Source organism: Pleurodeles waltl, chromosome 6 (genome assembly GCF_031143425.1).
Source record: "Pleurodeles waltl isolate 20211129_DDA chromosome 6, aPleWal1.hap1.20221129, whole genome shotgun sequence".
In the NCBI taxonomy this organism is placed as follows: Eukaryota; Metazoa; Chordata; class Amphibia; order Caudata; family Salamandridae; genus Pleurodeles; species Pleurodeles waltl.
The window spans coordinates 1,674,596,672-1,674,611,657 of NC_090445.1; the positions used below are offsets into that span (position 1 = coordinate 1,674,596,672).

At 46.8% G+C, this 14,986-nt stretch overlaps 1 protein-coding gene across 2 annotated transcripts in view; it reads left to right on the forward strand.

The window, feature by feature from the left end:
* The first annotated feature begins 6,269 nt into the window (after positions 1 to 6,269).
* Positions 6,270 to 14,986, forward strand: part of LOC138301329 (carboxyl-terminal PDZ ligand of neuronal nitric oxide synthase protein-like) — a 465,684-nt gene continuing 456,967 nt past the window's right edge. For both annotated transcript variants that reach the window (XM_069241686.1, XM_069241685.1), the window contains exon 1: positions 6,270 to 6,852. In XM_069241686.1, the coding sequence (XP_069097787.1) occupies positions 6,733 to 6,852 (120 nt within the window). In that variant the 5' untranslated portion in view covers positions 6,270 to 6,732. The remainder of the gene's footprint in view (positions 6,853 to 14,986) is intronic.

Sequence of the window (14,986 nt, forward strand, 5' to 3'; positions counted from 1 at the left end):
ATGCTGTCCAAGTTTCCCTCCCAGACGTCTGTATCACTAAGGTATGCCTTCACTCCTAGGCATTGTGAGGTATGAGTCTCCCACTGGATGCCCAGTTGTGTCACTTCAGTAGGAGTGTGCTGCATTAGCAGTGAAACTGGAGAAAAGCAGGTCTTAGACAAATTAGTGTCGGCGGTTTGCTGCATAATGATCAATCCAAAAACTCTTTTGTTGTCATAGAAGGCTAACTACCCCGTCTCCAGATCTGATTATATCTTCCTGCAAGAATTCCTTGGACTGACTCTAAACCTGCAGCCAAAAGCAAAGAACTGGTCAGTTTTGGGAGGCTTTAACTTTTGTGCATACAGTCCAAATGCCAAATATGCTAGTCATCTCCTTGCCAGTATCCAGGACCTCAGCTTTGATGCAGTTGTGATTGTCCCAACACAAACGTGGTGGGACTGTTCACGAATAATCCTGAATCTTCTAACCTAGCAGAAAAAAAAAACAGGTATGGTCGAATCACATCACTCCTTCATCTCCTTTGTCTCTGTCAACCTCTCCGAGGTAGTTTTCAAACCCACCACCTACATCCAGGACCAGTACAACTCTAATCCCATGTGATAAAAACACTAGCAAAGGAGTGTTGAATCATCTTATAGGACCACAAACACCGACACTTTTCCTTCACGTCATCTGACCTGGAAACATTGCTCAAATACCTCTACCACAACAATCAGCCACCTCTGGTCAATCTTACCCCACTAAAACCAAAAAACCCATGGTGGGTCTCAAATCTACCAGACAGGATTTTAATGGACAACTTGCTGAGCGGAAGCTTGCGAAACCAAAACTGGGACGCCAGTGACACACAAACACACCAAAGAGGCCAAAACCTGACCCAAGAGATACAAAGCAATAAGGAGAGCCATAACGTCTGCGGGCTTCATTTAGAGTTTGGCGGATGGGGTTACTATGTCGCAAAGGTATGTTGTATCAACATTGTAATACAGAGGACGAGATATCCGTCACGTTTTTAACAGAGTAACCCGTCAACCAAACTCTAAATCAGGCCCTTTGTTAGAGAAATGAATTCATGATGCACAGAGTGAGACGAAAACACTCTTCTAAGTATAGCAGGGCCTGAACAACCCTGGTGGCCTATAAAGGGACTGCAGTATAAAATGACAAATCCACTAAGGCCTCCTGAAATTCTTTGAGTCAAAAACTGCCAAAATGCAAGAATCCCCCACTAAAACCTCAGGAGCATACCCTTAAACCCTCCTACCCTCGACCCCCCAAATCATGTAGTTCAGTGATTCCCAACCTGTGGCCTGGGACCCCTGGGGGTCCACGGAGCCTCCTCAGGGGTCCGCGACTGCTTAGAAAAGTGAATAATATTAACAGATTAGGTCCCCAGCTTTCAGTACTGACTCAGTGGGGGGTCCCCGGATTCCAATAATGATTCAGTGGGGGGACCCGGGTTTCAGTAATGATAAAGTGGGGGTCCCCAGAAGTCAAAAGGTTGGGAACCAGTGACCTAGTTCACTCCACATCCACGTTCTCACAGCTGTTATGAAAGAGGCTACTGCCTTCAGCACACAACTTTTTGACACATGTTCTGGTTGCAATGGTGTTCAGCAGTCCTCAAATTAAACAGCTGGCGAAAGGCCCTTTCCTTAACAATAAATTAAATATGATTCGTTTCAAAATGTTTGAAAAATAGCTGGCAGTGAATGCATGTGGTTTTGGGGCACTGCATTTAGTTCAGTGCCTTTTCAAGCTGTCTGCCGGTGGGTGATTCATGCTCACTTGTTATTTTCCCAGTGTAAGAGCAGGAACATAATTGCCAATGTTTAAACTCCGTTCTCCGGGGCATTTTCCAGGATTCTTTCAGCCTCTATTTTAGAAGGGACTGAAGCAGGAATCACATTTGCTGAGTGAATTTCTGGTGGTTGGGCAGATCTGGTGCAGCGCCAGTCTCGGGACGGATGAAACTCTATGGCCAAGGTCAGGCCTCACGCGGCGGGTTGTTGAGTTGGTATTTAGATATTCATAGCACACTGCGACTGGTATTCTTGTAGGCGCTGTGCAAGGACTGAAAAACTGAACATAGGAAACCATAAGGAGAGTTCTGCTCATGAATAGATGACACTTCAAAGCATAGGTGTGGTGCAGTGTGGAACATTGCATTCAAACTGGGGATTTGTCAAGTTGCAACGTTTTGTGGGAAACTTCACGAAGCTTATGTTTTTGTTTCAATCCATTCAGATACAAATTGTGACTTTTTTGAAGGGTAGGTTTCAGATATCTTGATTTAACGCTAACAAAAGGGCCCTGCAGAAGCTGGGCAGCGGTGAAAACAATAAAAGTCTGTGTTCATTTCCTGCACAGCGCTATATCACACCCCATACTTTCTGTCAGGAAGTCCCCAGCCTGGTTCATCATCAGGTAGTATAAGGAATGAATTCACCCCTTGCCTCGCTGAGGTCATGGAACTCACTAGAACCTGATAAGATATGTATAATGTACTTCTGGGTGGTTATCGTATATATAGCACTATATATTCTGCAATCCCAGAAATAGAAAACCTTTTATCCCAGCATAAAAAATCAGTAATGTCCTTGTTACTGTTGGTTGCAGGTCTCCAGTCACCTGTAATAATAAAATAAAGTAGATGATCATCTATAACAACTTATTATAGTTGAGTGACGTTGTAACGCCTACAGCCAGAGCCAGCAGCCAAGGTGAATGGCAGACCATCATTACAACAGCAGTTTCAAAAAGGAAAAACAGAATTTTCCCAAATGAACACTGATCAGCAGAAAGCCGAATGTGGGGAGCCGCCCCATGGACTCACATACCTAACAGAACTGCAGGCACCTTAGGTTAAATGGGGGCCACCTGAGGGGTGGGGTGGGGACACACCTGCGTCCTCAGCACCAAAGAGGAAAGTAGACTGAGGCTTCAAATGGGAACTTCAAACATTTCCGGTTAGTGCATTGCTGGGTTTGATTTAAGACCAATACCCCCCACGCGGGTGCCCGGGTGCTAAAGCCTGCGAGCCTTCACCATGCAGCACAGACATTAAAACATCTGTTGGATGTTATAGACAAATGGGCAAGTTTTAAAGACAGCTCTTTAAGATGGAGGGTAGGGTGGGGGGTTCTGTTTACAAGAGGGTGTCCTGGTCTGTTTGCCCAAGGCTGAGGCCTAATACATGAGAACTTGAACCCCGTGTTTGACAAATCATAGTCGTATTTGGGGAAAAAACAATTGAAGTCGGCATGAAATTGGTATTTATTAGCAATGTATTAATCCTAAACAAGGTACGTGTAAAACCGCCCTGGTATATCCAAGCAGCGTGTCAAGGAACGTGTAAATCATCTACATACATGTAGTCATGCGACCCTATTTTTACTGTAGGTGTTCATATCTCTTTCCATGCTCGCATATCTAAACTTCTCCTGCTTGACAAACAGCAAGGAGGGTTGGGGCACACAGGGTCGACTGAGGGTGTAGGTGAATTATTTCTCTCTTCGAGGCGCTACTTACCAGGTAGCAGTGATGGAGTCTCTGCAGCACGGTTGCTGTGACCATAGAAGTGCAAGGTCCCCTAACGCTGCGTCTTGTACAACATCCATGCAGCAGATCCTTGCTCACCGGTGCCTTGAGAAGAAACGCTGTTCATTCAGTGCTTAATTTGTAAATAAAAATGTGCCGATGCCCAAAGCTCTGCTCTGAAACTTGCTTGGCTGCTGCATAAATGTAGGAGCACTGAATACTGAGGCAGTGTAATCCTGAAGCCATCTCAGGCCTCTTTAATCCATTTACAGCCACTCTCTGCCCCTTCAGCTCACTCTTGCAGCTTTCTGAGGTCTCCCGTTGTGGCGCTTTACCGTCTTTCTTCGCTCCGTCTTTCCCATTTGTGTATTTTGCTCGCAGTAAATGCCAGATACAGAAAACTAATTGCCGGCCCTAAAAAATAATTGCCCGTACCCCCGACCGGAAACCACCGTCTCAAATTAAGCACTGTGTGTTTTGCTGTTCAGCTGCCATTCGGGATCGCTGCCTAATGTGAGAATTTCGGATGACTCGCCATGATTCCTCTCTTTATTTATTTATTCTTTCATGTATCGTGCGGACATGAATAAATGGCTTAATGGGACCCAGTTCAATGTGATGTTTCTTTTTTTTTCAAACTGCCGGTGCTGAGCTCCCAAGCACACACCACACAACACCCACCCATCCTGATAAAGTGTGAATAGATGTAATCCCACTATTCACTTAGAATTAAATATTTTTTTTAATACAAGATAAATGCAGTACTTCATGAACATTAATAGTAAATAATACAAAAAATAGCAGAAGTGTGCATTGCTCCCGTTATCTTTTTCAATTACGTGTCACAAAGCATCACTCAAGTGTCATACATTAGGCATGTATATGTCCCGCATGAGCATGTTGTAAACATAGAAATGTCAAACTGAAAGCTAGGCTGCTCTCGGGTGGCATCGGGTTCGAGGTGAACATCCTTGTTGTTGGTGTGGTGATTCGAAAGGTGCTGTATAAGGCAGGTGTGTGCCATTGTTCAGGTGTTTGCTGTACGGGCTTGTATGTTGTATAAGAGGTTTGTGTGGGCAGGTATTTGGTGATCTGGCAGGTGCTGCATTGGGCATCTAACATGCTGATGGTAGTGAATTAAATGAGGCATCGGGGCATCTATTTTGTGTCCATTGGTCAGTACTTGGATGAGCAGTGATTGGCTCCTGAGCACAAACATCCCCGGACCTCCCCAGCTCACCTACATCACTGATAGCTTAGCTGATGGTTTTGTTGATGTGTCAGAAGGAGTCAGAGAGTGAAGGGAGAACACATATGGGGGCTGAAGGGGTGTTAAAAACATCGCCTTCAGTATGATAATGACGGCCTAAAACCACTTTAAACTGGCAAATCAGACATAAATAGGCAGGGACAGGACAAGGCTGGAGCAAGGTGAGAAGGGCGCTGCTGGTGCCATAAGTTTAAAGCACACGGCTTTATGCGCCCCTCAGAATATCAGCGCCCTGGGCCCAGCTCCCCTGTGCTAAAGGCCGCCCCCCTATGTATGCGTGGAGCTTTGCAGGGGGTTGATGTCGGTTGGGAAGGGTGTCCGTTATAGGATGTTGTACACTAGTGGTTTGTGTTGGGCATGTAGTTGGTGTGGTGCAGTCACTGTTCAGGTGTTTGGCTTGGCACGTGTATGCGCTGAGCTTGGCAGGGGTTTGGTGTAGGTTGGGAAGGGTGTGCATTATAGGATGTTGTACTAGTAGTGGTTTGTGCTGGGCAGGTATTTGGTGTGGTGTCGTCACAGTTCAGGTGTTTGGCTTGGCACGTGTATGCGTGGAGATTGGCAGGGGTTTGGTGTAGGTTGGGAAGGGTGTCCGTTATAGGATGTTGTACTAGTAGTGGGTTGTGCTGGGCAGGTATTTGGTGTGGTGTCGTCACAGTTCAGGTGTTTGGCTTGGCAGGTGTACGCGTGGAGATTGGCAGGGGTTGATGTCGGTTGGGAAGGGTGTCCGTTATAGGATGTTGTACTAGTAGTGGTTTGTGCTGTGCAGGTATTTGGTGTGGTGCAGTCACTGTTCAGGTGTTTGGCTTGGCAGGTGTACGCGTGGAGATTGGCAGGGGTTTGGTGTAGGTTGGGAAGGGTGTCCGTTATAGGATGTTGTACTAGTAGTGGTTTGTGCTGTGCAGGTATTTGGTGTGGTGCAGTCACTGTTCAGGTGTTTGGCTTGGCAGGTGTACGCGTGGAGATTGGCAGGGGTTTGGTGTAGGTTGGGAAGGGTGTCCGTTATAGGATGTTGTACTAGTAGTGGTTTGTGCTGTGCAGGTATTTGGTGTGGTGTCGTCACAGTTCAGGTGTTTGGCTTGGCAGGTGTACGCGTGGAGATTGGCAGGGGTTTGGTGTAGGTCGGGAAGGGTGTCCATTATAGGATGTTGTACTAGTAGTGGTTTGTGTTGCGTAGGTGTTTGTTTAAGGGCAGCACCTGTTTGTTAAAGGCTGAAAGACTAATATTGGGTGTGGTGCAGGTGTTTGGTTCCGGCGCTTTGACTAGAGGGCAGTTGTGTTATGTTTGCTCGGTGGGGGCTGGTCTGGTAATTCCTTCAAGGTTGGTAAAGAGGAGCAAGGGGTGCTGGTGGCAGTACACCCCCCTTCTTCTCGTCACCCAACCACTGCACGTTTGGCGCTGCTACTCCCAGGGGCGGGACGCGCGTGGGATCCATTCACGTGATCCGTCGGCTCATTCAGTCTGGTCCGGGACGAGGCTGGGAGCGCGGAAGGAAGCGGAGGGCTCGTCCGGGATCGAAGCTGAATATGTAGCATCGGGGAGGAGGAGTGTTTCTGCCCGGAGAACCCCGGGACCTGGCTCCAGACCCGGAGAGCCACCGTGCGCTCTGATCCGGAGAGCCCCCGGGGGCCGTGCGCTCTGATCCAGAGAGCTGCGGGAGGGACCTGCGCCCGGGACATAGGGAGCTGCGCCAGCGGCTGAGGTCCTGGAGCGGTGCCCTGGGCGGCGCCCCGGTCCCCTGCGGGCCCCGAGCCCCCGGGGGAGGAGCTGGAGGCTGAGCCGGTGTTTGCACCGGACGCGGGCTGCGCCTGATTCCGCGCTCCCGGCGGGGATGCGCCGCCTTCTCCCCGCGCTCTGTCCTCACTCCATCCGCTGCTGGGGGGCTGCAGCCGGGGAGTGAAGGAGGGGGCCGGGGGGCCCCATGCCCCCCGGGAAGATGCCGGTGCGGAGCACCTACAGCCCCGTGGAGGATAACAGCGACTCCCGGGTCCCGCTGCACAACGAGGAAGCCTTCGAGCACGGAATCCACTTCCAGGCCAAGGTAATGTGGGGCACTCTTGGGGCTCCGGGGCGGGTAGAAACAAAGAGGAGGGGGCGCAGAGGGCCCAGGAGACCACCAGCGATGGGGGGGGGACAGGACCTTCTAAAAGGACCAAAACAAATGGCACCCTTGGTGGGAATGAGGCCAGCTAGGACGAGGGAGAGCAATGGGATTCTGGGTGGGGGTGGGGGTGGGGTGGAGGAGGAGACGGGGGGTTCCGAAAATGGTGGGCCGGTGATAGGGTGTTTCTTTGTAGAGTAGAGGGTACTAAGAATGATGGACATAGGACACCAGGCACTGACTATGAAGGGACCGTTCACAATCTACGTCGTGAGTGACAGAGTCTGGGGTGCCTTACCGTCGGGGCACAGGGACCCACTCGAAAATCAGCTGAGGACGGGTGCAGGGAAGAACTAAGGGTACTGGATGAGTGCACTACACACGTCACTGAGGATGCATTGTTTCAGCCATGAGCTCTTCATTTGCAGAGCTGTATTTTCAGGTCAGTTCAGTAGGATATACTGGAGTGAAACGGGACTGCAACTCCCAGAATGCATTTATTGTTAAGCCTGAATCTGTAGCATTGTTTACATGGGACAATTTGATTTTTTTTTTCTGCGATGAGGCAAAAAACTGCGATAAACTGCATAGAGTAGGTATTGTTGCCTGACATGACATATTCTGCATCACTGCATGTTGTGTTGTGGGTTTTCCGGGGGTCTGTAAACTTGACTGGACATAATGCGCCGGGCCTAAAACTTCACCGGTGACATTGTTGAACCTATTCCAGGCCTCAATACCATTAAAATATGACCAAATGCGTTCCAGAGCACATCAGATCCCGGCCATGCGGTGAAAGAAAGTGCCATGATACCCAGTTCCAGGTAACAGACTGGAAGTTAGTGTCTATAAAATGATGGTATCATAAACCAAGGCGTGTTCGGCACTAGGGAAGGTCTAAGAGGCACACTGTGGACCCACCTCAAGGTCACTTGTTAATGTAAGGGGCGTGTGAACCTGTGGTGGATGTATGTTGGTCCAGGCATGCATGAAGGTCCCTTTTTGATGGAGTGGATGTGTAGACCAGAGGTGGATGTATGTTGGTCCAGCATACATGAAGGTCCCTTTTTGATAGAGATGACGTATGGACCCGTGGTGAATGTATGTTGGTCCAGTATACATGAAGGTCCCTTTTTGATAGAGATGACGTATGGACCCGTGGTGAATGTATGTTGGTCCAGCATACATGAAGGTCCCTTTTTGATAGAGATGACGTATAGACCCTTGATGAATGTATGTTGGTCCAGGCATACATGAAGGTCCCTTTTTGATAGAGATGACGTATAGACCCTTGATGAATGTATGTTGGCCCAGGCATGCATGAAGGTCCCTTTTTTGGTAGAGATGACGTATGGACCCGTGGTGAATGTATGTTGGTCCAGGCATTGATGAAGGTGACTTTACGATGGAGAGGCCGTACAGATCCATGGTGGAGGTAGAGAACAGATAAGGTGATCCAGGTACACATCAAGATCCTACTTAAAAAGAATATGTGATGTTGCTTGTGGTGAAGAAATGGGCATGAAATACAGGTGCTAGCTGGCGAGGCGTGTCTTACGTTAGACTCCAAAGCCCGGCATTCGATGGGCATCAGCAGTGAGTTTGTCGTTACTCATCTGTGAACTGGTAGCCCTTGGAAAGTGGATACGGCTAATGAGATGCGGTCATGTACATTTTTCATTTTTTTCTTTTAGTTAGAATGAAACTCCAATTGCAATTTCAGGACACTACAGTTGATCTAAATAAATCGAATGGTTATAGCCCGTAGTGGATGAAATGAAAGTATGGAGTGCGAGACCCAGGTGGATAAAGATCTGGAAGGCTGTAGTCTGCCACAGCAGGATATGATTATAGTGTTTTCAGCTACAGCAACTTGGGCTTCCAGTTACTAGTCGGAGTTGACAAGAATGCCCAGGTTTCTTGCACGCTGAGCTGATTCTGGGCTGAGGACCACTCCGTAGTGTTTGGGCGAAATGAGGGGTACCCGCAGGTCTTAATGAAAATATCCAACTCAGTAGAATTAACTTCCAGATGGTTGGCTGACGTGCACCATCTGATGGTGATGTGTTGAGCTGGTCTCGTTATCGGGGCGACTGCCCGGCTTGTCCTTTAGACGAGGAACAAGAAGCACTTCACTCTTGTCCATAAAGTACCTGCTCTTAAATCCATGCACCTTGTGAGCCAGAGGTCTTGGGTAATCATTTAGAGTGAGCACTCCATTTAAACTTTGGCAAGCGACCCTCAGTCAGCCTGGGTGGTGGATGTCATTAACTTTGCCGCCCTGGTGCACTACCACCAGCCATATTTAAAGATCTCTGCCGGCTTGGTGGGGATCACCGTGCCTTCAAAAGGAGCAGATGCCACTGGCACTCCTAAAGGTCCTAAAAGTTTGCTGAGCAGCTACCATGTTTCATGCACCATCTCAGCAGAGATTTAAAAAAAACTCAACGTGGGAGATTGTGTTTGTAAAACAAAATACAAATGACTTTGACACTCTTGGAAATTTTCTCCTGTGGGGAGGAAGTAGTTTTTCTTTGTGTCTGTTTGAAACTGCCAGGCTTTCCTTGGCATCCCTTAGAAAATAAAGCACATCAGACTGTCTGGTCTAAATAGGGCAGATAGTCTCATTTACTTTACACCAGTGGCATGTGGTACTTTGAGAGGTTGGTGTAAGGTTTCCACTGGTGGAGTCAGAGAGGCTACCACAGCAGAAACATAACCATCTGGCCAACTCTAAGTAGAGGTGGCGGACAGGGTACGCTGCCACATTTGTGTACGCTATACTCTAAATGAAGACCAGAGTACCTTATAGAGAACGCATATAAAGATAGTGCCATGGAGATGATGATTTGCTAAATCTGAGATTGGCCATTTTAAGTCTGAGCTTTAAATGCAGCACAGGCATGGAGATCGGTGGTCTGTGTTGCCCAATGCACCCGACAGGCTTAGTTGAGAGGTGAAGGTCCTATTGCACCAAGGGTACTACATCTCACTTGAGGATAAAAGTAGCTTGCCATGAGGCTCGGCCATCTCACCCAAGTCATGGACAGAGGAATGGAGGTGCTACTAATGGTAAGGAAATCAGTGATCATCTTACTACCTTCTTCAGTTAGAGTAAGGTGAGCCCTGTGAGGGGTGAAGAAGTCGGTGTGATCCAGAGATGGGACTACATCTTGTTCTCTTAAGGGTAGAGCAGAAGGACCTGTCAGTCAAAGATAAGTTGGAACATGGATCCCCACTACTGTGCACGGCAGAGCAAATGGAAGGGTTGGAGGCAGTTTAAGGAGAAGTCCAGGGCGTTGGCACCTATTGCTGTGTTTTGCCAGCATGGCAAGAAGGCCACCGGGATGGCGTGTGGGTCTGTTGCCATTCTGTTGGTGGAGCAGTAGAGTCAAGGAAAACATGTACTGGGAGAGAGGAATGAGAATGGATTTGTAGAAGTCTGAGACATCAATGGCCACTTCCAGTTCATTGGAAGAAGAATGACCGTGAAGGATTTGCATCAACCTAAGGTTATATTACGGATATCCTAGCCATGCTGTGAGGAGAACCAATAAGAATGAAGGGTCCAAAAAATCATATTGTAGCTTTTCACTGGTAAACAGTGGGGGCTGGTGGGTGTCTTGGCTGTTTAATTGAAGGCCACAGGAGTGTATGAGATTCATGACCGGCTACTGGTATCTGCTTCAGGGCCGTGAGAGGCCCTGAATTTCACGAGTGGCTTCAGATGGGCCATGAGGTTCTTGGCTGTCCACTTCCAGGCCATGCTGGTAGGTGTGGTTAAAGACTGGTTAATGATGGGCCTTTAGGTGTTCATGGCCTGGTCATGGCAGCAGATAAGGTTCAATTCTGTCTAATGCCATGTGGGTGGATGGGTGTCATGGCCGTCGACTGCCAGGGTAATAGATGAGCACCATGTGTATCAGCGGTGATCTTTACTGTTCAGAGCCGGCTTTAATGCTGGTGGCGTACAATGCAAGTTATTGTTCTCCTCCTTCTTCTCCTCCTCCTTCTCCTCCTCCTCCATGGATTTCTTCACTACCACCCTTCACCAGTGCCCCTCATCTCTCCGTAGCCCCTCTCTCACATACATTTAATCTGTTTTAAAGCACCGGTTGGGGTTGGCTTTACTAATAAGAATTTATTTTTTACCCAAATGAAACCTTTAAAGCAACATTAGGAATTGTTAATGAAAGACTGGGTGAAAAAAAACAACAAAAAAACACAATGCCCTAGTCAATACCATGCAGTTTGCATGCGGCTCTTTGATGACAATTCATAAGTCACTGTGCTATATTAGGATTGTAACTTATGAACTGCTAGTATCAAAAGGATCTCTGTGACAAAAACAATAGCTCACTGGGCTACCCACAAATTACAGCTCTGTGATCTGCATAATACGTATCCTGCTACTTTTTGATGAGTCAGACTGCCACCCCATAAAATCTCTCTTCAGCAGGATCATTAATCACAAAAGTTATCCTGACATTTCTATTGTTGTCTCAAATGTGCTGGACACTCAAGGAACTCTGCAGGAGCTGCTTGTAAGCCCATAAGTTATTAGTAAAGGCAGCACCCCCAAGGTCGGTGCCAGGTGCAGCTGCACCGATCGTACCGTCCTTGAGCCTGCTGTGTTCCTGTGTTAGTAGTAGCAGAACTCCGCAGATGCATTAGACTTGCTTCCATACCCTGGTGACCTGTAGAATAATTGAGGCCACCCTGGTGGGAGAAATGAGTGATCCCCCTCATCCTAGGAGTAGAATCTTCAGCATTACGTTGAGGCACATCCATATTTCCTGCATCTCGCTCTAGATTTTTGAACCCTGAGATGTGTGCCAGCCACCAGTATGCCCCCTGAGGTTAGGTGGAAAGGGGTGGTACATTCCACAACAATGAGTTAAGCCCATGGGATCGTTGAGATCTTTGTATGTAAGGTGCAAATCACAGGTTCAAATGCCAAAGGATGCGCTCAGCCCTCCATTCCTCCAAGGTCCATGAAATTACTACCTGGCATACTTTCTTGAGAAATAGGCAAGTGACTTGTATGGTGATGTGTGCATTCTGGAAAAAGGCAAAAAAATGCACACTTGTGTTTCAGTGGAAAGAGACCATGTTGACCAGATAATGGTTATGATTTCTGTATGTTTGTTGTATCCCAAGCTTGGTGTTTATAGGGAGCAATGATCATCCTTGGTGACATTATTCCAAATGATGCCAAAACACGGTGACACAGACGATTTTCTAACACAGACTTGTAAACAGAAATGAGATGAAGAATTAGCCAAAATAAGGGGATGGACCTAAAACGATGTTTTCATTTTAAATCTTTTTATAGAGCATCTTCACAAAATGCACACAGTGCTCTGTAAAGTGTGTAGTATTTACCATAACTATGTGCAGTCTTTCAACCGCTGAACAACACTAATGCAAGAGCTTTCCTAGTGGGTTTGTAGTATCATCTTGTGTCTTGGCATTTTAACACAGTGATACCGAGGCTGTGCAACACAGTGGTCTCCTAACATGTATGAACACGTTCCCCAGGTTCTAGACAAGTGTTGTTCACCGACAAATGGTGATTTAGTCTTACCTTGAAACACAGGCACACCCTTTTTTTTTTTTAATGCTGCCCCTTCCAATCCCTTGTGTAACGTGGTTGTCAAGACCATAAAATGTTACACGCAGTAGGTATCAAGCGCTTGCGTGTTCACCCCACGTGTAACGGAGTGTGTGCTTCTTTTATTCTGCATGTGCCAGTTTTGTTTTAGAAGTTGTCTTAAAGGTTATCAGAACACAGCCCATCATTGATTGGCTGTGTCATTGCCTTTAACCCTGTACAGTGTCCTTGTGCCCTTTGACTTGGTTTGCGGTATTGAAAAACCTCATCTATAAATGCATCCATATATAAAAACCTCATCCATACATGCATCCGTTGAGTAAAAAAACCTTATCCATGCATGAATCCATTTAGGAAAAAACGAATCCATACATGCATCCATTGATGAAAAAACCTCATCCATACATGCATCGATGCATCAATCCTTTGAGGAAAAAACTAATCCATACATGCATCCATTTGGGTTAAGTGCATCAACACCGAGTTTCTCGACGCACATACTCTGTCAATAAATTCTGTTTTGCACATGAAAACTGTTTTGCCTCGCCCTAAGGCGCCATAAGAGTAGACATCAGACTTTAAAAAGAGAAGTAAAACACCGGGACTTCTGCACTCTGAATGCCTTTTTGTAGTATCTGCAGTTTTGAGAACGGCATCAGTGGTGCAACATGGATTTGCTAGAATAGTGATGATACTACCATTTCTTGGCACAAGAGGAATCATTGTATCTGACTTCGTGAAATGTACCAGTATTTGTTTCGTTCTGCAGACGAAAGCCGTTCCCATGTCCCAGGCGGGTGAGAGGGCTTAATACTGTCTGAGCAAAAGGTTCACTCGATAAGTACCGTTTTAATTCCGTAATGGAGCAACCAAAAGCTGGAAGCCGCCCAATTACCATTTGAAAAGTATCTTCCTCCGCCCTTAAGGATGAGGGGGCGTGGCCAAGTTTCAGTTTGAGCTTTTGGTCTAGTTAAAAAAACCCATCATTTTGGGTTGGAACGTGCAGCAGAGGGTGGAATGTGTGTCATGAGTTGCAGAGCCATTAGTACGAAGAAAACAGCCCTGCACTTTCGTTTGTGCAGTGTCCTGAGAATTGCTAATCAGTTGGATGTGCCTGGTGCATTGAATGTCGCAATCTATCGCTCTCATATTAAGGACCATGAAGGCTGATTATACCCTCCTGACCTTGAAGGTGTGATGCCATCACCGAGAGGGGGGCTTGTGTCATCTGCTGTGGGTGTTTGATGGTTCACTGTGATTTCATAGTAGGGAGGAAGTATCTTGGGGAAATAATTGAAGAAATCTCTGCATTTCCTTACCTGAGATGTAGGTGGGCACCATGCAGCGCATAGAAACATTTTTATTGTCATAGTGTTGTTCCTGGTAGTGCATTGAGTTCCACAGATGCTTTCAAGTGTTTCATTGGAAGAGTACACAAAAGAAGTGGGAGATCTTCAATCCTCTATTTTCAAGAACTTGGCGCTACAACAATTTCCTTTACAAAGAGTGCCATTGGCCCTATGAAACCGAGGGATATGGGGACTCTGCCACCTGGTTCTGTAGCAAAAGGCAGCTGTAGTTGGGGTGTAAAGAGCCCTTTATACCCCTGGGATCCATTGTCACCCGCTGCACTCCTCAGGCTATAATGCTTGTATGGATGGCGTGGTGGCGAGGGGGGAATTTATCATCAAAAAAACCCACTCCCTAATACACCTGCCTCTTCATCTAGATATTTTGCTCCGATCTATTTTGTTTTTTTTCCTTTACTCTCTTCCCTCATTTTAGTTTCATTTCTCTATAGTGGCAAAAGGGGATATCTTTCCAAGTATGGATCTCTAGGGTGTTGCAGTCAGGAAAAAGGTGGTTTCAAGGTTTTTCCTGAGCAGAAGGTGCCATCAGTGGTTCACTTCCTGCAGTAAAACCTATCTCACACCCCATATCCGCCGAGGGCTCCTCTTTCTGCTGCAGACCCTTTTTAACCCCAACTTGCGTGGCCTTCGGCTATTATGTATTTCCCATACTTTTAGTGCCGGTCATAGTAACAGCAGCATCCTCAATGAGCTCAGATGAAGGAGACCCATTTTGCTGCGCAGTCATGTCTGAAAAGTTTATAAAGCTGGTCAGTTTTATTTTTGGGTATGTGGACCTTGCCAACTTGTCCCTTACCTAATCTGATTATGTATGTAAGTAACAAGTCTAATCCACCGGAGCATGGTTTGGTACCTTCTAAACTTCAATGAAAGTTTAGATTAAATATGATGCTCAAGGGAGATGCGCAACAGCTCGTCTCTGTTCATGGAACTCATCACACCAGGGACTTTTTCTAATGACCTGAATTGATGATTTACACAAATCATAGAATTGACCCGTTCTGTTTACTTGACTGTTGTGTATTGCATGTAATATTTTGTGTATTGCCAGGAAGGCTGCGGATGTAGTACACAGACGGACACCACAATA